Source organism: Citrus sinensis, chromosome 5, assembly GCF_022201045.2.
Source record: "Citrus sinensis cultivar Valencia sweet orange chromosome 5, DVS_A1.0, whole genome shotgun sequence".
NCBI lineage: Eukaryota > Viridiplantae > Streptophyta > Magnoliopsida > Sapindales > Rutaceae > Citrus > Citrus sinensis.
In genome coordinates, this window is record NC_068560.1 from 29887082 (window position 1) to 29909119 (window position 22038).

The 22038-nt window shown below is 35.3% G+C and overlaps 5 protein-coding genes across 7 annotated transcripts; 3 read left to right on the forward strand and 2 right to left on the reverse strand.

Annotated features, from left to right (window-relative positions):
* Positions 1-4: 4 nt before the first annotated feature.
* LOC127902466 (vicilin-like seed storage protein At2g18540) lies at positions 5-1344 on the reverse strand. The gene is made up of 2 exons (XM_052441490.1): positions 1184-1344; positions 5-639 (listed from the first exon to the last, which is right to left on the reverse strand). Exon 2 carries the CDS (start codon positions 614-616, stop codon positions 23-25), a length of 594 nt encoding a protein of 197 aa, XP_052297450.1. The 5' UTR covers positions 617-639; positions 1184-1344; the 3' UTR covers positions 5-22.
* A 1889-nt stretch (positions 1345-3233) lies between these two features.
* LOC102609168 (chromatin assembly factor 1 subunit FAS1) lies at positions 3234-9188 on the forward strand. Its single transcript, XM_006472181.4, has 12 exons — positions 3234-3962; positions 4063-4162; positions 4686-4833; positions 4913-5036; positions 5387-5754; positions 5836-6150; positions 7037-7118; positions 7201-7329; positions 7798-8193; positions 8391-8534; positions 8627-8666; positions 8775-9188. The coding sequence occupies exons 1-12, from the start codon at positions 3525-3527 to the stop codon at positions 8936-8938; spliced, it is 2448 nt and encodes an 815-aa protein (XP_006472244.2). The 5' UTR covers positions 3234-3524; the 3' UTR covers positions 8939-9188.
* A 1804-nt stretch (positions 9189-10992) lies between these two features.
* On the forward strand, positions 10993-13761 carry LOC102609460 (stearoyl-[acyl-carrier-protein] 9-desaturase 5, chloroplastic-like). Of its 2 annotated transcripts, none has more exons than XM_025096505.2 (3): positions 10993-11417; positions 11615-12101; positions 12663-13761. In XM_025096505.2, exons 1-3 carry the CDS (start codon positions 11281-11283, stop codon positions 13227-13229), a joined length of 1191 nt encoding a protein of 396 aa, XP_024952273.2. In that variant the 5' UTR covers positions 10993-11280; the 3' UTR covers positions 13230-13761. The 2 variants fall into 2 exon arrangements, with proteins under 2 accessions (XP_024952273.2, XP_006472245.2); XM_006472182.4 differs by having other exon boundaries at positions 11009-11417; positions 11642-12101.
* Positions 13762-17106: 3345 nt separating this feature from the next.
* LOC102609735 (stearoyl-[acyl-carrier-protein] 9-desaturase, chloroplastic-like) lies at positions 17107-20341 on the forward strand. Of its 2 annotated transcripts, XM_006472184.4 has the most exons (4): positions 17107-17286; positions 17380-17497; positions 18950-19454; positions 19565-20341. In XM_006472184.4, the coding sequence occupies exons 2-4, from the start codon at positions 17382-17384 to the stop codon at positions 20123-20125; spliced, it is 1182 nt and encodes a 393-aa protein (XP_006472247.2). In that variant the 5' UTR covers positions 17107-17286; positions 17380-17381; the 3' UTR covers positions 20126-20341. The 2 variants fall into 2 exon arrangements, with proteins under 2 accessions (XP_006472247.2, XP_052298568.1); XM_052442608.1 differs by having other exon boundaries at positions 17108-17497.
* A 303-nt stretch (positions 20342-20644) lies between these two features.
* Positions 20645-21607, reverse strand: LOC102610254 (uncharacterized). Its single transcript, XM_006472185.4, has one exon. The coding sequence runs from the start codon at positions 21361-21363 to the stop codon at positions 20803-20805; it is 561 nt and encodes a 186-aa protein (XP_006472248.2). The 5' UTR covers positions 21364-21607; the 3' UTR covers positions 20645-20802.
* Between the last annotated feature and the right edge of the window lie 431 nt (positions 21608-22038).

Genomic DNA, 22038 nt, shown 5'->3' on the forward strand with positions numbered 1-22038 from the left:
AGTAAAAAATTTCGTCCAACTGTCACTGTTTCAACAGAATCAACTTTGGCGACATTTTTTGCTGCTCTAGGTGCTTTTTATTTGCTTTTACACTCTCCTCCACCTCGGCATATTGCTTTACTGCATTGGCCTGAAGCTGGTTCCTCCTAGACTCCAATTGTCGTTGTTGTTCCCTCTGCTTTGCTTTCTGTTTCTTCTCCTTTTCCTTTTCCTTCTTCCTAAGCTTAGCCTCTTCAGCTTGCCTATCAAGTTCTTCTTGCCTCTTTTGTTCTCCTTTTTCCCTTAGTCTCTTCTGAATGGCATGGTTCCGTCTATCAATTTCCGCTCTAATAAACTCTAACCTCTTATTAGGTGCTTTAATCTTTTGGGGTTCTTCTGCTTCAGTTTCCATCTCTTGTTTTTCTGCTGCAGCAGCTGCCTTCTTCTCCTTTTGTTTTTCTTTCCTTTTCCTGTTCCTATTTGTTCTAGCAGACTCCTCTTTCGGCCTAGGCTGAGGCCGAACCTCAACCTTCTCCTCTAGTGGAGGAGTGGCAGAAACTTCCATCTTTGAAAACTCAGCGAGAATCTTGTCAATGTCGTCTTCTTCTTCAAAAAAAGTCCGCTTCTTTTGACCCATTTAATTATAAGTCTCTCAAAAACCTGATAACAGATCAAAATCAAAGTAAGCAATTAATTGGCATATATCTACAAATAAAGCACTAATTTAGGGACATAAGCAAAAAAGAGAGGTTTCTTCACACATTATTAAAAATACAATAAAAATGTAATAATAGTAATAATAAGTACAAAAGATTAAAATACTAATCGATAATATTCATATTTCGCATTTTCTTATGTTCATTTGTTTCATTATGAATTCATAATATCCCTTATAACTATACATTTTTTCTCCTTCACATGAATGCAATTAAACTGTCGCACATGTACCAGATTCTCATCTAATTTGCTTTCCCCCATAAAGAAAAAAAAATCTCGTCTAATTAACCTCGTAAATTCATATTTCATAATGTTCAAATAGAAAATTTTATTATTCATCAAATTCAAATTTTAAATTAAAATAACTACTTGCGCATATGAGAGTACAGTACACCCTAATTTCACAAATATCATTAATTAAAACCAAACATAAATATAATGCATGAAGATAAACACATTAAGAGGGAAATAGAGTCAGAAAGCAAACTTGAATCGGTGACGAGGACGGTGAAACAACGGCAGCAAGCGAACTTTCAGTCGATAAAATATCAGAATGAACCCTAACGGCGTAACTTGCATATTGTGTAAAAACGAACGATGAGCAATTCGACAACGAGCTAAAGCAAGAAAGAGAGTCGCGGTAGCAGGAGTGCGATATTGAATATTCAAAGTCTAGCAGGTGAAGGCTGGTATTATTATAGGTTGGTTTCCCGCGCAGTGGTAGGATTTGTTCTTTGCAAAAGTATGCTCCTTTTACTCCAGTAAAAGTAATTTGACTAAAATATCCTCCATTCAACTTCTTTTTTTTTTTGAAAAATTATCGACCATATACCCTTAAATGATACTAATATCAAACGTGCTACAACACTTTTCAAATATATTATTTGTATACCCTAAGTTGAGACAACACTTCTGTCGTTCGTCAATCCGTTAACTGTTGTTTGCAAGCGCTGATATCATAAGAGTAATCTAGTCTTTTTTAAAAATGACATGTCATCTCATTTACCTAGTAAATAATGACATGTTATCCCATTTATTGGATAATTGTTAATAATTACTTAAAAAAAGTTACTTTACAATTGAATCTACTCCTCCAAAATTTAACCTAAATTTTTTATGATCTACTCCTCCAAGCTCCAATTGGAATATTTTATGGTATAATATGTATAATTGTAAATAATATGTTGTTAATAATTTTTTATGGTATAATATGGATATTTTTTACGGATAATTGTTAATAATATGTACTATTAATAATTCAATATCTTTTTAATAAAAGATGCATTGTTAATAACAAAATTTAAAAAAATTGTGTATTGAAAATTTACGTTAATTTTTGGGGTAAATTTATATTTTTATCTTATTTTAAGTTTCAAGGGCGAAATAGTCAATTTGGCACAGTTCTATTAACTTTCTAATAGAAGTTAACGGATTAGTGGATGGCAGAAGTGTTTTGTCAACTTAGGGTATACGAGTGATACACTTAAAAAATATTGTAACACGTTTGATACGGGTGTCATTTAAGGGTATATGGCTGATAATTTTTTTTTATATACAAACAATAAAAAAAATTTTCCTGCTTCATTTGTCACATCGATCTATTGTCAAAATTGCAATAAACATATATCATTAGTGCGTATACTCTCCCTCGTATGATGGGAAGGTAATTAGGGTCGCATTAAACTAAATAATTAAAAAGTTATAAATTTATCATTAAAATATTTGATTTGAGTAGAGCTTCTAACACCCATTTTTAACTCTTAAGAAACCCCAATTTTCATTTTTACACCTTTTTGTTTTGCAAAACTACAAAATAAGACACAAAATTATAATTAAATTTCACTATCATTTAGAATAAAATTTATAAACATACTTGTTCATAATAAAATCATTGTTATTAGAATTTAAATAATTTATTTCTTCATTATTTTGATTTTATCCACAAAAAATTAATCATATCATAAATTAAGATTAATAAATAGTTAGGATCCGAAGAGTTGTAAAAGTTATTTTTGTTAAATTAAATTTATATTTATCTTTTTATGTAATTTGAATAGAAGAACTATGCTTACGAAAGTGGAGTGGAATGATAAAAGGATTATTGTAGGGGTGTGAAAAGTATTACTGAAATAATTGTCATACGGTGTCGTTTCAGGCCCAGTCTTATTGTTTAAGTTTCATACGGTACTGGGCCGAAATCCCACATTCTAGTTCCTCTGGGAAATAAAATGTTAGCTGTTTTAGAATTGAAGAGGGTGTATGTAGTTTATATATAATATACTGCAAATGTAGCCCAAGAGGAGCGCTCTTGTTATCTTGACATATACGTGTCAGTGATTAGTTACAGTTTCCACCAGGCGCAACGTTAGAATTTTGCGCGGAAAATTAAAACCCAAAAAAAGGCAGCGCCAAACAGCTCTAAATTAGGAATCACTTTGGAGCCAAATTGTATTCCCTTAGTGGCGGGAAAAACGAAAATAATAATTTTTTTTGAACACTCAATTAATAATAAAATAAATTAAAAAAATAAAAACAAACGCCTTTGCGCTGTGGCTTCCACTCAAAGATTAAAGAATCCCATCCTTTTGAGTTTGTAAAAGAAATTATAAAAAAATAAAATAAAATAAAGAATCCCGTTAAACCAACCAAAAAAAGTTAAAAAAGAAAAAAAAAATCGATGAAATGTTGAAATCAGAGAGAAGAATAAAACGCCTTTCTTGTTTCTGACAAGACTATCATCTTCTTCTTCCAACTGTAACCCCAAACCCTAGATCTCGAAAACGCCGTCGTTTTTGGTCGTTTCTTTGTTTAATATACTGCCCAGGGAAATGGCGGATACGGCCACAATGAGCAACGTTGAAGATCGGCCGAGCAAGACACTGAAGCGTAAGAGAGCTTGGTCGGCGCTCACTGGGGAAGATAAAGAGAGTCGAATCAGACGGTTAAATGAAGAAATGAAAGGGCTTTTCGGGTACTACAAGGAAATGATTACTAACCAGAGGTTAACAATTGATTTGAGTGAATGTGCTGGCTCGTTAAATGGGATGGTGGCAGCGTTGATGGAGGAGAGTGAATTGCCGCTGACGAAATTGGTGGAAGAGATTCATGTGAAATTGAAGGAGAATGGGAGCGAGAAATTGGGTGTGGGTTTAGCCGCTGTGAAAAGTGCGGTCTTGTTTGTGGGTCAGAGAGTGATGTATGGAGTTTCCAATGCTGATACTGATATTTTGGAGGATGATGCTGAGGCTTCTCTTTGGTGCTGGGAGGTAAAAGTTTTATTTCTAAGGGCTTTTAGTTGCTGGGTATTTTTTGGTTATGTATAAATCATTTTAGTTAGTTAATTGATTTTGCTTGCAATTGTTTTAGACAAGAGATGTAAAGTTGTTGCCGAAATCTGTACGTGGATCATTGAGAATTCGGCGGACATGTAGAAAGAAAATTCATGAGAGGATTACAGCTGTTTCTGGTAATCCATGTTTTATCCTAGTCTATTGTGGATTTTATGACATGATTAGAGGAAAATATGTTGTTGGTTTTGATGGATACTTCTTAAATTATGATGGATTTTGTCACAACTACACAGGTGGGCTCTGTCTTTTATTGCTTGTGTGCAATTTCTGTACTAGTATTTTCAGTTTTATTTGTGAGCAGTTGTCATTGACATAATGAATTGGTGACGGTGATGATTATCACATGGCATTGTCTAAATGATCATCACTTGAGGTATTTGACCTATGGGCAATGCTTGATGATATGAGTTTTGCCCAACTTCTGTGGCATATTTATCTTGTAAATTTAATTGGCTACTTATACTCTTAGATGGCTTCATTTATTGTCTTTAATTTGGAATGATATGCGCAATTTCTTATTTCTATCCAATTTTTGTATTGATCCACAGCATAGTAGGGACACCCTTCTTTTGAGATGTTCTTAAATCACGTGGATTTATTCTCCCAATTTAGGTTACTGACACTTTTAGCTTATTTTAGCAATGATAACTGCGCTACAAAAGTCAGAGAGTGGTCCTAATTTCATAAATGATCTGATGAAAGCATCCGAGAAGCTTGGTAAAGTGTTAAGCGAGGCAAGTATACGTGTGTTAGTGGATAGCACGTTGAAGAAAAATGGTGCAGAAATGTATGTACTTACAGCATCTCTATCAAGTTTTTTCATTCAATTTTCTTTTCCTCTGTTGAAGTTTTCATTATTGTTGCAGAGTCGAGAAGGATGCAAAGCGAGAAGAGAAAATTCTTATCAAACAATTGGAAAAAAACAAACGAGAAGTTGAAAAGGAGAAAAAGAGAATGGACCGTGAACAACAAAAGGAAAAATTGCACAGTGTAGGTGCAAAATTTTCAATCCTTTTACAAGTGTTTGGTTGCAGCCTCTTTCTTGTGTTTTTTGGCTTTTTGACATGTTGCTTGAATCCATTTAATTCCCCCATAAAGATCTAAATGGTTGAACCAACTATGTTTTGTTTGGTTTGAAGGAGTATACTGTGGCATTAATATGTTATATGTTTTTTTTGATCTATCCGGATGTGTAAATTGAACAATTTGATGCACTAAAGTACTGTTTGAGAACAATTTGATGCACTAAAGAACTGCTTGACATGATGGATTATGTTGTTCCCAACTTAACATTTGGTAAGTTTATCTGCTTGACATTTATATTATGTGATATATATCAGGAAAGGGAGCTAAAACGGTTGCAAGAGGAAGCAGAAAGAGATGAAAGGCGTCGTGAAAAAGAAGAGGCTGACATTAGGAAACAGATAAGAAAACAGCAAGAGGAAGCTGACAAAGAAAAACGGCACCGTGAGAAGGAAGAAGCTGAAATGAAAAAGAAACTTGCTTTACAAAAGCAGGCCTCTATGATGGAACGCTTTCTCAAAAGAAGTAAAATTTTGACTTCGTGTCAGAATGACGAGTCTTCTCCTAGAGCAATTACTTCTGTTTTGTTGAGTAAGAACAGTGAACAGTTGCCTGAAGCAGTTACTAAGCTAGTGGACTCTACTCTTTCATCAAACGATGAGATCAATATTGATGATATTCGCAGGTAGATTGCTATCTTTTTGTTGGCCTTTTGCCGATAAATTTAGTTTTGTCCTTCCACTTTTAAGATTGCTTTTACTTTCAGGTCTCACCTATCTTCCTGGCATCGATTTGGTCATTTTGTTCGTTCAAATCGAAATCAGCATTGGGGAATTCGTAGAAAGCCTAAGACTGAACTTTTTAAAGAACTTAAGCTTACTAATAGAGGTTTAGGTCACGATGATGATTTGAGCATGGAGAGGTCAGAAGATCGATGTGAGGCTCAGACCGTGGATGATAAATCTTGCATTACTAGTTCTGATAGTTCTTCTGCTATTACCAAATGTAAAAGGTGGAAGCAGCTATTGCAGTTTGATAAGAGTCACAGACCTGCATTTTATGGTATTTGGCCCAAGAAAAGGTAAGCTCCTTCATGACCCTTTTATTGTTATTTTTCACATGCCTATTATAGTCTGCATTTCAATGAAGCATGTCTACTTATTAACATGTTCTGTGATTCGTCTCCTTTGAGGTTTAATGAAGGTATGCTTTGGTTTTGTGATAATGAATAACATCTTGGATAATTTGCTTGTTTGCTGGGAAAAGGCATTTTCTTTAGCTTAGGTTGTTGATAGGCGGAAACATCAAGTTGGAATGTGGATCTCTCTAGAACTTTTTTTGGCATGTACCTTGTTATGTATAAGGAAAATGAAAGCACTTCCTAGGTGTTCTCTGGCATAGCAAATAACCTTCTAGAGGGGACAAAACATCATTGCACTCATGGCGCTTTATCTCTTTTTCCTGGAAAAGGTCAATGTAATGCGCGTATGCATAATCCTCTCTTGCATTGTTGTCCACGCAGTTGCAATTAGTATTCAATGGCGGATATATGTTTTCTTATACTATGTAGTGAGGACAGGAATTAATGGTTTTACCAATAAGATTGTACTATCCAGAGAACCTATGAATGAAAAAATTTAGGTGGTTAAACTGAGAGTTTTCTCCTCTAATTAGCAACTAAATAATTCCATGGAATCATTTAAGGTGTAGCATTATCTGATTGTTTAGCTTGGATTTCTCTTTATTGGTGACATCTCACTTCATTGGTCATACTTAAAATGCACTTTATATGAAATGGAATAGAAAAGCTTTAGTACTACTGTTTTTTTGTGGCCTTGTGAATTAGCATTTAAGTGGAACAATGGGACATATTTTATTAGGTTCATTTTCTTATGACGGTGGGAATTGATTTTAGCTGTGTTACCTTTTTTTCCCCTTTTACATCTTACCTGGGAGAATTTTTTCAGCCATATTGTGGGACCACGCCACCCTTTAATGAAGGACCCAGATTTGGATTATGATATTGATAGTGATGAGGAATGGGAAGAGGTACTATAAGTTTTTCCCCATTTTATATTAAATAATTATACGATTTCATCAGTTACATCCAAATGCCATTTTCACTGTACAGGAGGAACCTGGGGAAAGCCTATCTGATTGTGAAAAAGATGGTGATGAAGAAGGTTGTTCAAAAGCTGATGATGAAGATGAATCTGAAGATGGCTTTTTTGTACCTGATGGTTATCTCTCAGAAGATGAGGTGAAAAATTAGATCTCATGTAACTTGCCTGATGGTTTTGAGTTATTTTAGTCACTCATAGCCTGTTGTTTCATAGAAGGCAAACTGTCCGGTTATGTGTGCGTGTGTGACCGCTACCACTAGTCAAGGCCCTAGTTTGATATGAGAGTAGGATTTGATCCCAAAATCTCGTGTACAACTGCAAGAGATCCAACCAGCTAAAGCTAATTGGCACTCGTATCCATTTACAGATAAAGCTAGGGAGCATATAGAATTTTTGGTTCTTGTCACTGGACACCTCATGTCCATAATGCATGCACTTCTCCCTAGAGATGATGATTTGCCTGTAATTTCAGTTGAATCCTCCTCTCAGATACATCTTTCCCTAGAGCCCATGTTTAATAACCTTTCATTTTCCCCTTAATATTTGTACATACCCAATAACATCTGCAAATAAAGCTTTTCATGTAACTTTGTCCTTACATGCAGGGTGTACAAGTTGACAGAATGGAAATTGATCTCTCTGCTGAGGATACTAAAAGTTCACCTAGCTATAAGCAAGAGTTAGAGAGTAAAGAATCCTGTGCATTAGTTCGGCAAAGAAAGTATCTAAGCAGTTTAACAGAGCAGGCTCTTCAGAAAAATCAGCCCTTGATTATATTGAATCTAATGCATGAAAAGGTCCCACTTTTAATGGCTGAAGATCTCAGTGGTACTTCTAATATGGAACAAAAATGCTTACAAGCTCTGAGCATTCGCCCATTCCCTGGTGACCTTCATGTGGAGATCACTGTTGATATCATGGATGCTGAGAATGAAAAGGATTGCCTATCAAATGGCAAGGGAAGCACAACACTGATTTCAGAATCAGATTTGCCTGCAATTGTAAGTTGCATTGTTGATTCTTGGATTATTACGGGACATCATTACATGGAATTTTTGCATAACTTTCTACTAAAAATTTAGATTCATGGTACTATCTTAAGTTTTAAGGGGCTGTGTTGTCTTCTGAAAACTCCTATCTTTTTGCCTTATGACAATATGATGATTGGAAGCTAATATAATCTTTGTGGATTTTTCAGGTATCTGTTATACAGTCATGCTCAACAAATATGAATAAGATTCTAGAAGCTTTACAGCAAAAGTTTCCGTCTATTTCAAGAGCTCAGTTGAGAAATAAAGTGCGGGAGATATCAGATTTCAACTTCACAGAAAATCGTTGGCAGGTTAGTTACCAATTTCTGTCCATTATTCCCATGAGCTTGTTACTGATGAAATGAGATGTGCCAATCTAAATGGTAATTATCTTGTGATGTAGGTCAAGAGAGAAATTTTGATTGAGCTTGGCTATTCTCCAGGTATGAGAAGTTGAGAACCTCATTATATTCTTCATCAGGTCATTTCATCATCTGATCTAACTATTTCCCTAAGATTAATCTGTTTTTTTTTTTTCCTCCGACTGGCAGATAAGAATGGAGGAAGGGCAAAAGGTATTGCTACCTTTTTCTCAAAAAGGTGCTTGCCTCCTGATGGTAAAAGTCTCAACCCAAATGAAGCTTCTCCCTTGTCATCCCTCAAGCCAGGTTCTGCCGTTCATGGACAGCATGGTTGCACATATAATGGACTATAATGACCTCACTCATGTATTGGCGCTTTAAACCTTTTGGCTCCCTCTTATGAGTACTTCCCCTTGTAAACTGCAGTAAAAGTTTTGGTTTCAGATGCTGGTGTTAAATCAGATGGGGCTACCTAAAACTTCTTTTGGTTAGTGTATAAATCTGGCTTTTGTACTAAATTATATGATAACTGTTCTGTGTGCATATATCATGTACGACGGGTTGTTTAAAATTTTACAAAAGGAAACGCCTAAACTTATGTCTTTTTAACTTGCTTCTTTATTGTAGAATTTTATATGTATATGCGATTTGAGATGCTATGACAGTGTGGTCTACTCAATTCGCATTGAAGCTTGAAGCATGAAAAATTTCGGATGCACAAACGGTCCAAATAAACCTGGCTTTTAAGTAACTCGAAGTAAATAAGAAATGCGTTAGAATACCACTCAAAACTAAAGTATGGGCTTTTTCACTGAATAATATCGAGCTTTTAAGAAAAGTTCTCGTCAGGAGGACAAAACCTCATATTTGATCTTAGCCAAAAGGGTATGAACTTGAAGCAAAAAAAGGAATCATGAAACATGACTTCACAAAATAAAGAATTAACTTCCCTTTGAGTTCTGACTGGTCTAAAAACAACTACTCTATAAGATAAATATATTGTAATAATTAAACAGAGAATGTAATCATTTTGTCTTATTATAATCTAATATAGTTTGTGTTTTTTTGTGTTGCCATTTCTAAAATTACTCTTACAACACACACAAAAAACACACGAACCTTGATCTTCAATTCTTCACCATTAGGATAGTTCGCAAATTTTTAATTCTTTACAGAACCTTGATCTTGTACTACATAATAATACAGACTGGAAAAATGCATCTTCAATTATTTTGATAAGATATTTATTGATTTAGATTCAGTAATAATATCATTTTTTATCTTTATTTTCAGAGAATTATCATTGATAATTATTAAATGAGAATAAATAGATAATTAACTCTTACCTGTCTAAATTTTAATACTTGTGTTGTGTGAACCAACTTCTATTGAATTGTTACCATATTATTATTTTACGCTGCTTTGTGCTGTGTCAGTAGGGATGGCAAAAATCCCCACGGGGATGGGTACCCTCGGGGATTTTTCCCAATCGGAGAGGGTATGAGGATAATTTCATACCCAATTTCTTATTTGGGGAGGGGATGGAGAAATTTTTTTACCCAATTTCTTATTCGGAGAGGGGACGGGGATGAGGTGGAATCCCCATCCCCTACCCATTTCTCCATTTTAATTTTTAATTTTATTTTAATTTTTTAAAATTACTAGTAAATAAATAATAAAATTATAAATATTGGTAAAAATAAAAAATATTAAAATATTTATATTATTAAACTTTTAGGTCTAATTAACTAATTAAAGTCCTAAATTTTTATTTAGGACATTAAAAAGATCGAGTAGATTCTATTAGCCAAACATTTTTTTTTAAATTTTAATATTCTTTAAATATTTTAAACTTAAATCTATTTTTTATTTATTTTTAGATGTTATAATTGCCCACAACGAATCACAATTTTAATATCTAATCTAATATTTACTTTTGATTTGCTCTGATTTAACTATTGTGTTGTAAATGGAATAGTCCACATTTATAAAGTGCCCACGCCACCATTGAGAAAGTTAATTTTGAATCTAAATTCGATTTTATTTGTAACAATTTTGTATTAATTATTAATTTGTTCATGATAGTTTGTAAAAGAAGTTTGTATTCATTGCATGTTGCGTTACTTACTAATTTAATGTATGTGACTTTTGTAATAGATATTAATGTAAGATATATTTCGAATTTTACTTTTATTTGAATTTTTTATTTTAATATAATTAACTCAAAATTAAAAAAAAAATGTATTAGTTATTCGGGGATCGGGGATCGGGGACCATCGAGGATCCCTTGTTATTATTCAGGGAAGGAATGAAGATTTTCTCAAATAATTCTGATGGAGATAAAAAAGAGATGAAACATACGCAAAATATCAGGGGATGGATGCGGGGAGATCGGTCCCCTCCCCGTTGCCATCCCAATGTGTCAGTGTGGTTTCAACTTTCAAGCAACCAAAGCCAAAAAAGACTATTGAACTAAAATCAAGGTAACTCCTAGCCCAGGGAAAAATAATTCATAAATTAGACACCCGAAATTAGACCATTGTTTTTTTAAAACTTCGAGACCACTGTTTTGTAGAGCGTTACACACTTCTACTTTTCTATATATATATATATAAAGGTGCTCTCTGGGTCTCAGCGGTTACACGAAGAAAAAAATAAAAAAGGTTCAGGAAAATCCCAAGGGTGAAGAGAAAGAATGGCTCTGAAACTAAACACACTCTCCTCCTTCGCATCAAAAAAGCTCCCTTATTCTCAGTCTCACCGGAGGAGCATCATCAGAATCAGATCATCTCCTCCGGTGATGATGTGCTCTGCTCTTGGTGCCAAAACTAAGTAAGTTTATTTATTTACTTTTAATTATGATTTTTATTGTCATTTTTGTACACAGACCAAGTTGCTTTCCGCTAATATCGAAATGTGTACTTTTGCATAAATACAGTCTGTGAAGTAAGTGATCAGTTTATACAAATATCTATATATTTTAAAGGGCACGCATGGTTAAGTGATCGGTTATTTTGAACTCAAAATAGTTCTTCGATTGGTGATCATCATCGCAGGGACGTCGTGACGCATTCCATGGCACCAGAAAAAGTTGAAATATTCAAATCGTTGGAAACCTGGGCTGAGCACAACATTTTGATTCACCTGAAACCCGTCGACAAAAGCTGGCAGCCAACTGATTTTCTGCCGGACTCCGAATCATCAGAAGGGTTCTACGAACAGGTCAAGGAGTTGAGAGAAAGATGCAAGCAGCTCCCTGCTGAATATTTCGTTGTGTTGGTTGGAGATATGATCACAGAGGAAGCTCTGCCAACGTACCAGACAATGCTCAACACTATAGATGGTGTTAGGGATGAGACTGGTGCAAGCCTCACTTCCTGGGCAACTTGGATTAGGGGTTGGACTGCCGAAGAAAACAGACACGGTGACCTTCTCAATAAGTATCTCTACCTCTCTGGCTGTGTAGACATGAAGCAGATTGAGAGATCCATTCAGTATCTTATCCGCTCAGGAATGGTAACATCTGTCAATCTTTCTTCTTTACTTCCTTAGTGTCGTACCCTTAATTATAGGGTAAATACTTGTTTAGTTCTTAGGATTTTGGCTAATATTACCTACTTAGCTTTTCTATTTTTAAAAAAATTATTCAAACATTTCTATGAATGTTACTTCCATTTTTATAGCTGTTGAATTTTTTGACTGATATATATATATAGGCAAACGAAAAGATAGAGTATTATTAAGTAGATTTTAATGAAAACTAGTATACAATCGGGATATTTTGCACTTTTTTTAATAAAAAAATAACTGGTCAATTGACTTAAACTTTATGGATGAATAATTTAAAAGAAAAAAAAATCTATAATTAAAAGAGCATTTTACATGTACTCATTTACTCAAAAGTCCAAAATATCACTATTGTTTGTCTGTGTTTCCTGAATTGTTCTCTGCGTTTAACTTGTTAAATTTTAGTAATATTTTGAGTAATTTTTTTAAATAACTACTCTAAAGTGTGAGGACTAAAGACGAATTTATCCATATACTTTTCAAAATTTAATTTGATGTGATCTATTGTAGGACCCTAAATTTGAAAACAATCCGTACAATGGATTCATCTACACATCATTCCAAGAAAGAGCAACATTCATATCACATGGCAACACAGCGAGGCTAGCCAAGGAGCACGGGGACATGAAGCTAGCACAAATATGTGGCGTCATTGCCTCTGATGAGAAACGCCATGAACTTGCCTACACCAAGATTGTTGAAAAGCTCTTCGAAATCGACCCGGACGACGCCATCTTAGCATTAGCAGGCATGATGAAGAAAACGATCAAAATGCCGGCACATTTGATGTATGATGGGCAAAATGATAAAATTTTTTATCACTTCTCAGCTGTTGCACAAAGGCTCGGAGTGTACACTGCCAAGGACTATGCTGATATCTTGGCGTTTCTGATTGAGAGATGGGAAGTGGAGAAGTTGATGGGTCTTACAAGTGAAGGGCGTAAAGCTCGGGATTTTGTGTGTGGATTGCCTTCGAGGATTAGAAGATTGGAGGATAAAGCTCAGGCAAATATGGCTAAGAAAGCGTGCAGTACTGTTCCTTTCAGCTGGGTTTTTGGCAAAGATATAAGGGTTTAATTAAGGGCTTCTTATGGCTGTATGCCTATTTATTAATAGCCAAATTGAACACTTGCCTTCTAAGCAACTTCTTTTTGTTTTTATTTTCGTTTAAAGGATGTTGAGGATTAGTTTATTAATAAATATTAGCGATAGAGGAATAGAGAGTGCAATGGAGCTAGCTAGGGGTGGCCGCCTATGTTTGGTTGGCGAAACCGCGAAAGTACTCACGAGGAGAGTACGAGTCAGGTCGATTCAAAGACCTAGTCAAGGGGGCGATCAGCGTATTCCCGCGAAAGATCTGGACACGAAGCCCACTCACCAGCAGTTATGCTACCCACTCATCAGCAGTTGCATTTCCCACTCACCCACGATCGTACAACTGACTATCGTGGGGGGAGAGAGGAAGTCGGTAATTCCAGCTGAGTATAAAAGCCAAGAAGGACGAAGGTAACTAGGTAAGGGGGTTGGACAATTTTTTACTAGACTTCCACATATTTACTCTTGTTAAAATATTCGGTGTTTATTTCCATCCTTTCTTTTCTTTTCTGAACTTAAAGATTTTCAACCAAATTAGTTGTAATTGAGCCACGATTGTTTGTGGCAAAAGTTTTCTCCACAATACCCAATTAATGACTTGAGGCGTTGGAGGGTTTTCACCGGAAAAACATTCGACACCCCTCTAACTGGTTGTTGTGAGCGTGAGTATTCTCGAGGGAGGTGCTCGTGGTCGCACATTTCTTCTCAATAGTGAAACAGCAGAACAAAATCATCTCTCCAGCAACTACAAATTCAAGTGTTGGTGTGACTTTCTGGTCATTACGCAACTTGACCAGAATTCAGCATCAACATTCGGTTTGATTTATATGGTTCAGTTCATGAAATTTAATAATTTTTTTCTTTTATATGAACCAAATTTTATATTTTCACCAAAATGGATTATATTTTTTAAGTTCAATTAAATTATAATTACTAATCATTCATCTTTTATGCAAAAATACTAATAAAAAATATTATTGTATATATAAATTGAAATTTTTCTTTTTTTTAAAAAAAAATTTAACATTGAACCAATTAGTTTTTAGTTTGATTCATTTCAAAACTAAAAATCGATTAGTTCACATTTCTTAGTTTTGACTAATCAAAACAAACCAACATATCATTTCAATTTAGTCAGAGCCGAACCGAATGCCCACCCTTACTTCACGGAGCTTCCCTTAGTGCTTTTGTGGAGCGAAATAAGAGTTACCGCAACTCAATCCTTGCACTCTCAAAAAAAATATCATCAAAAGTAGAGTAAATGCAAGCAATTGAATGTCTCAATCAAAGACGAGGGAGAGATGTCTTTACTTAGTATGTTGTTGGCGAGTTTCATGGTATAGAAGAGGCTACCTATTCCACCATGTTGCCTGTATCGTTAATAATAAAAAAAGAAAAATCTCAAATTTGAACCAATCAAATTCGAACCTAATTTGTTTGATTATTGTGAGAGGAAGGCAATATTGGCCGAACCTAATGGCAAATTCTTGTAGTGACCACATGCAGGCACGTGTGAATCTTTTCGTGACCTTATTATTATGTTGCTTTCTAATTCTAAACAAGGGAAACGGAGCACGCCGCCTGCATGTGGTCACTACAAGGCATATTTCTTTATTAACCAAAGTTTTTTCAATTTGTTTGATTACGCAAAGTTTGTTTATTTCTTTTCCTCGTTCTAAAAGAGTAAGATAAGATAACACAAGGCATATTTGAAATTAACACACATAAGCACGTGATATGTATGTATCATCAAATATAGTTTTTTACGTTTTTCTCAAGTTGGCATACATAAAATAGAAACGCATGTGAAATAAATTTCATGAAAGTGACTCAATAGCATACGTATGTAGCAATGACACATTCATTTCTCACACATAGGGATGGCAATGGGGCGAGGTGGGGGTGGGGATGCCTACCCCATTCCCCACCCCATTAAAATTTTTTGCCTTCATTCCCCACCTCATTCCCCAATAAATTTAATGGGTTGGGAATGGGAAATCCCCACGTGGGGAATGATTCCCCCATCTCCACCCCATTCCCCATTTACTTATTTTTTATAATAGATATAAAAATATGATTTCAATAAATTAAAAATTTTAAAATAAAATCATCACCAGATTATAAAGTATTTATTTTTTAAAAAAATCTTTAAAAATTTGAAACAATATCTCAAAATGATATTAAAAGTGAAAAATATTTAAAGAGAGCAGTATCTTAAAAGAGAAAAAAAAATAATAATGTTTTAAAATTAAAAAATATTGTAAGGTTTTCTTTTATTCATATTCTATTTATATTACATAAAAATTAAAAAAATTATTAATTGACATTATAGTTGATAAAATAAAAATTATTAAATAAGAATTAAAAATATATTTATATATAATGAGGATTGGGGTGGGGTGGGGAGTGCAATACCAAACCCCACCCTGTTAACAATTTAGGGATTACTTTTCCCCCATTCCCCACTCCATTCCCCAAAAATTATTAAAAATTTTTTTCATTTGGAGTGAGGCTCCATGGGGCCCCAAACTCGTGGAGGATTTTGCCATCCCTACTCACACAAGTCTGTGAATATTAGTGTGAAGTAGGGTGGGCAAAAAAATCCGGCCGGGCCCAAGAAAAAAAATCCAGGCCAGGTCTAGGGCAACTATTTTTTAAAAATAAATTTATAAATTAGAGTAATATAATTAAAATTAAAAGTAATTTAAAAATAAAAAAGAAAACTTAAATTCTTAACTTATAAATTAATGATGATTCAAAAAAGTTAAAATTATAATACTAAACTTTTTTTTGTGTTAATTAATTAAAAGAGCGTTTGAATTAGAGAATCCAGTATTTAAAAAAATTAAAATTATGAGCTTCTATTTGATTTATTTATTATTTTACTTTAAAATATTTATTTTTTTTAATTTACCTGTAATTATAATAACTTATTAATTATTAATTTTTTTCAAACCTACAACAATTAAAAAAATTTTAAAAAATAAATAAAGTCCAAATGCAGCCGAAGCCCTCTCGCTAAACGTAAAGTGCGTTTGGGCCTGAACTTAAAAACATCCGACCCAAACCTACTGTTTGCCATCCTGAAGTGTATCGATTTCAACTGTCTCTATGAGATCCTATGCATATGCCGGCTAATTAAGGGCGATAATTCATATCTTATACTTGTTCAAAATTCTCAACTTGAGAAGGTGTCTCATCGAACAAGCGTCAATTGGACAGCAGGATTAGTCGCGGTAGGTGTGGTGCATGCTTTGGACTTTGGACTCTGGGAGGGTCCAGTTGTTGGGTGTGGGCCAACCTAACACAGCTTGGCTGGGTATAACTTAGTGGATGATTTTATCATTTTCTTTAAATAAACTAGTTGATGAATAAGAACTCAAAAAAAAAAAAAAAAGACCACTTTTTTCGTTCAATTTTTTGTTATTGAAATATAATTATATTGATATTGAGAAGGTATTAACCACTAGGTAAATATTCTTAATAAGATGAAATTGTAAGGTAATATAATATTAATTAATTAATTAGTAAATAATAATAATAATAATAATAATAATATAAAAAAAAAAGGCAGCGACCACTGCTACTGGTAGTAAGCACAAAAGCAGACGAAAACAAAAGGAGGTTCGGCTAATGGCCTAAAGCAATGCATTTTGCAAAAGGACCCACGGGAGGACGCACGTAGCGAGTGGGCCATCTCAAATAATCAAACAAAGCGACAAAATCCACGTTTCGCTTCCTCAAGATTCGACGGGAGATCGCCATTTCCTTTCTTTACCCCCAATGTTTCCCATATATTACCATAAGAAGGACAGATGGCAGGTGTGAAATTGAAACCAAAAAGCAGTGGCGTCTAAGAAGAAGCTCTTTTCTTAACGCCGCTGCCTTTTGCCAGCCTTTTGTGCGCTTTGTCTTTTGCTATATAATAAACAATCGAAAAGCAAGTAACGCAATTCCCTCTGCATTGCCCTTTTAGCCTTCTCTTCGTGTTCGGTTTCATTTCTCCCTGTTTTGTCTTGGCCATTTCTTTGACACATACGTACGTAAATTAAACTTTATTTTTTTTTTTTTTCAAAATATCATCGTCATCTTCTTCGATAAAAACGATATCTTTTGAAATAAACATTTACAGCAATGGCTTTGAAACTGAATCCAACAACATTCAGCTTCCCGTCGTCATCATCATCAATCCGCAAACACAGATGTTCAAGAGTCTTCATGGCATCCACTCTTCCTCCTGCTATCACCAAGTCAGTATTTTTTTTTCTTTTAATTCCTCATTTGCATTTTAATTTGGCATGAACACGATCAAATATTCGTATTGTTATTTTTCTTTATCATTATACTGATCTGGGTTGTTTGTGTTTTATTCAAAATGTTTTTTTTTCCACTTCGTGGGTATCAGTTATTGGATTACGAACTGTTTCTTGAATGATTTTATTGATCTGGGTTTTAGTATTTACTATTTAGTGCTATGTGAGCTTGATATTGCTTTAAATCATTCGTGTCTTTTCCCTGAATTGTATTTGTCTTTTTGTGTAAGATCATTGAGATTTTTTAGGGTCGGGTCGATTCTATTTTGCTTTTGCATTGGGATTTGATTCTTGCATGTGGCTTCAAATGGACGCCCTGTGTTTCTGCGTCCCTGTTTCTGGATGATGATGGAATTCATTTTTCTGCTGTTCTAGCCCGGCATCATTTATTTATTTATTTTTGTATCTTGTTCAATGTTTGCTGAATTTTATATCTCTTGATATTGTAAGGGGTTTTTTATATGCCTTGTTGCATGTGGGCCTTTCTGTTTGTCTTTTTTTTATTGTGGGGACTATTTATTTATTTATTTTTCATAGATCAGAGTTAGGTGCAGTTTTGTGAGTTAACTTATTCTTTTGGAACTTGGTCGTGTTGGTTGACTGGCTTTATATCTATGTATATGTGGGCAAGAATTCAATTAATCTATTGTCAATTACTCTTTGGTGGGAAATACATGCTTGTTTCAGTGTAGTGCAAATTTTTCATTGGAACTTGCTTGTATTATATGAGGCTCTATCATTGCATAGAGATTCTAATTTCCTTTCATCTCGTTTGTAGCTATTTCCATCACTCACTCAATTTGAAGAGTAATTTGTGATAACACAAGGTTTTGTTGGCTACTTTAGCAGCTAAGGAAAGGACTTACGAATTGCTTACCATTTGTCACACTTCTTATTGCCATCATGTGTATTAAGGGAAAAAAAAAATCAGCCCTTTTCCCGTATGATATAGGTGGTACATATGTATTTTAATATAATTGTTTTATTGTATTACAATTTCCTCAACTCTATAGATGGCCAGGGTATTAATATATGGTTGTGAAACTTCCCTGTTTAGCTTATACCAGTTTTTTTGTATTTGGTTACTAAATCCTTGACTTTGCTGTCAATATGGTAGTAGTTGGTGTTTATATGACGCCTTGGATGTCCATTTTTTTTTTTTTCAATCATCCCTTATCTATTGCTGCTCAGCCTGTTCCAGAAGACATAAATAATAATAATAATTAAAAAAAATGAAATAATCTGTTTTTTGTTCCCTTTTGTTTGCACCAATTATTGTTCTATTTCCCTGGGTAAAAGCCTCTTAAACCCCCTCCTAGTGAAATATATTTCTAACTTTCAATTAGAAACTTCATTTATGCTTTTTTTGCTGTGTTCTGCTGGTTACAGAGAGGTTGGGAATCTTAAGAAGCCGTATTGCCCTCCAAGGGAGGTACACGTTCAAGTAACTCATTCTATGCCACAACAAAAGATGGAGATATTCAAATCTTTGGAGGGTTGGGCTGAGGAGAATATCTTGGTGCACCTAAAGCCTGTTGAGAAATGCTGGCAACCCATGGATTATCTGCCGGAACCTGAATCGGAAGGATTTTATGAGCAAGTCAAGGAGTTGAGAGAAAGATGCAAGGAAATCCCTGATGACTATTTTGTTGTATTGGTTGGAGATATGATCACAGAAGAAGCCCTTCCTACTTACCAGACAATGCTGAACACCCTAGACGGGGTTCGAGATGAGACTGGTGCAAGCCTCACTTCTTGGGCAATTTGGACTAGGGCTTGGACTGCTGAAGAAAACAGGCATGGCGACCTTCTCAATAAGTATCTCTACCTATCTGGACGTGTAGACATGAAGCAAATTGAGAAGACAATTCAATACCTGATAGGATCAGGAATGGTGAGATTCTCCTTTCCTATTACTAAATTCTATATAAGAGGACAAGCTTCTTCTGTTGTCTATGCTTTGCACTTGATTTTTCAGTATTTATGAGTTTGTTGTTTTCTTAGGATCCTAAAACAGAAAACAACCCCTACCTTGGTTTCATCTACACTTCATTCCAAGAGAGGGCAACATTTATCTCCCATGGGAACACAGCCAGACATGCCAAGGAATATGGAGACTTGAAACTTGCACAGATATGTGGCATCATTGCCTCTGATGAGAAACGCCATGAAACTGCCTACACCAAGATTGTGGAGAAGCTCTTTGAAATTGATCCAGATGGCACTGTCATGGCTTTAGCTGATATGATGAAGAAGAAAATATCAATGCCCGCCCATTTAATGTATGATGGCCGGGATGATAACCTATTTGAACACTTCTCAACAGTTGCCCAGCGGCTCGGAGTCTACACTGCAAAGGACTATGCTGACATTTTGGAATTTCTGGTGGGTAGATGGAACGTAGAAAAGTTGACGGGTCTTTCGGGAGAGGGCCGTAAAGCTCAAGATTTTGTTTGTGGTTTGCCTCCAAGAATTAGAAGGTTGGAGGAGAGAGCTCAAGGAAGGGCCAAGCAAGCATCCGCTGTACCGTTCAGCTGGGTGTTCGGCAGAGAAATAATTGTTTAGGTGCTGCAAGGGGAAGAAGGGTGCAACAACGACACAAGTCATCATTAAGACACAGTAGTACTATTAGCCAAATAGATGTTTATGTATGGCGTACTTAATAATAATGGTGATGTTTTTGTAGATACATAATTTCTGGTTGGTTTCGTGTATCTTCTTTAAGACTTGTTCTGTAATGTTTAATCAGATGTTGAGAATGTGTAAGCTTTTAATTCTCCATGATCGTTTTAGATTTTAGCTTTTTAATTAATTCACCAACGCTGACATCATTATTTTCTGCTTTTTGTTTGGACAATGTTAGTTTGGAAATGGAATCACTTGCTGGAATTATGCTTCCATATTTGTCGAATAACTGGATAATAGTGTATTTTCTCAGCTTTTATCTGGGTGCAAATAGATCTGTTTTCTCAGCATGAATTGCAACAAAAATCAGCTAATACTTGAAATAATCTCTCTTAAGCTTCAAGCGAGTTAGTTTGGGACTGAATGATGGAAATTGCAAGACTGGAAATCCTGTGCATATAAACAAATCAACTTTTTAATATCCATTATATGTGTATTAAGATCCCAGAGCAGAAATACAACATCGAATCAAACCAATGAATGAATGAAACTATAATCGGCCACGGCAAAATGACCAAAATGATCATACTAGCAAAAGACATAATAATGATCTAAAATTAAACTTGGAAAGGCCATGGCCAATCCTTCAAATCCTCCTCTTGAGACACCTTGGCGCTCCTCCTCACAGCAGGGGTTCCATTACCACCTTCCACATAGGCATAATACTTCAAGAAGAATGCAAGTGTTAGCACCACCCACTCCAAGCAAAAAATCAACACGCATAACCCACCAGCCAACTTAAGTATCACCACACCATCCTCCTCTCTAACATAGGACTTCAACTTCCCGAGGAAGTCACTAGTTCTGGTGAAGACCAGCACAGAAACTGATCCCTGAAATATTGCTGTTAGGACTGTGGCAACCATGTGGGCCCCGTACCAACGGCTGGAGTCCGATGAGGCCGCTGCACAACCGGAGATGGCACCGGCGATGGTGAGGATGTGGAGGAGGATGAAAAAGAAGCCGCAAACTGAAGGGAGCAGCCTCAGCGAAAGGGTCAAGAAGATGCAACTGGAGGCTGCACCTAGTAGGATGTAGTTACAATATAGGAACACTTTGTGTGTGTGGTGGTGTGAACCATTGAGCGACTGAGAGTTGGGGTTGAGAGAAATACCCATTTGATATGATGATGGTTTTAGTAATTGGGAGATTTATATTTCAGAGAGGAATTGATTTTCTGTTTTGATTTTGATTGTTCAGGCGATTGGTGCGAAGAGATTATATAGAGTTTAGTTTAAGCCTAACGGGCGTATTTGACTGGGAGAGAATATGACCGTTGAGGAGGAGAGATGTGAACGGGACCCACCTTAATGAATACAACGGCTACATACCGCTCTTAATATGCATCCGAGCGGACCAAAGCCCCTTGCGTTGGCTGAATAAAACTAATAAATAAAAAGTCTTTCCAAATAATTCATGAGTGAACACACCAAGTTAACTAGTCAACTAGTTAATGAACATTAATCGCACATCAATGGTTCAAATGTACTTTCTTTGACCTAGAGAGATACAACCCGGGATCTTGTGTGCAAATATAAAGACCGTTCAGTTGTGCGTCAATTTATGTAAAAATGAAGGATCCATTAATCTTACTCCCCGAATAAATTAACAAATTAGATGACCAGGGACGCCGTTTGATTATCTTTCTCAATCTCTTTTCTGTTAAGGAAGATGAACGATTTATTTTCTCCATGATTCGGTTGAGTCTTGATTCACAGGCTGAGTGTATTCGATTGTTCAGAGAACATGAAAACGACAACAAATAATTGGTCATCTCACGAGCCAAAAAAAAA

Excerpts from the sequence above, each read along its gene's own strand:
- LOC127902466 (XM_052441490.1), bottom strand. The coding sequence starts at position 616 with ATGGGTCAAAAGAAGCGGACTTTTTTTGAAGAAGAAGACGACATTGAC.
- LOC102609460 (XM_025096505.2), top strand. The coding sequence starts at position 11,281 with ATGGCTCTGAAACTAAACACACTCTCCTCCTTCGCATCAAAAAAGCTC. Across the intron at positions 11,418-11,614 it reads GCTCTTGGTGCCAAAACTAA|TTCTTCGATTGGTGATCATC; the intron begins GTAAGTTTATTT and ends AACTCAAAATAG. Across the intron at positions 12,102-12,662 it reads ATCTTATCCGCTCAGGAATG|GACCCTAAATTTGAAAACAA; the intron begins GTAACATCTGTC and ends GATCTATTGTAG.
- LOC102610254 (XM_006472185.4), bottom strand. The coding sequence starts at position 21,363 with ATGGGTATTTCTCTCAACCCCAACTCTCAGTCGCTCAATGGTTCACAC.
- LOC102609168 (XM_006472181.4), top strand. The coding sequence starts at position 3,525 with ATGGCGGATACGGCCACAATGAGCAACGTTGAAGATCGGCCGAGCAAG. Across the intron at positions 7,119-7,200 it reads GTGATGAGGAATGGGAAGAG|GAGGAACCTGGGGAAAGCCT; the intron begins GTACTATAAGTT and ends TTCACTGTACAG. Across the intron at positions 8,194-8,390 it reads AATCAGATTTGCCTGCAATT|GTATCTGTTATACAGTCATG; the intron begins GTAAGTTGCATT and ends TGGATTTTTCAG.
- LOC102609735 (XM_006472184.4), top strand. The coding sequence starts at position 17,382 with ATGGCTTTGAAACTGAATCCAACAACATTCAGCTTCCCGTCGTCATCA. Across the intron at positions 17,498-18,949 it reads CTTCCTCCTGCTATCACCAA|AGAGGTTGGGAATCTTAAGA; the intron begins GTCAGTATTTTT and ends TGCTGGTTACAG. Across the intron at positions 19,455-19,564 it reads ACCTGATAGGATCAGGAATG|GATCCTAAAACAGAAAACAA; the intron begins GTGAGATTCTCC and ends TTGTTTTCTTAG.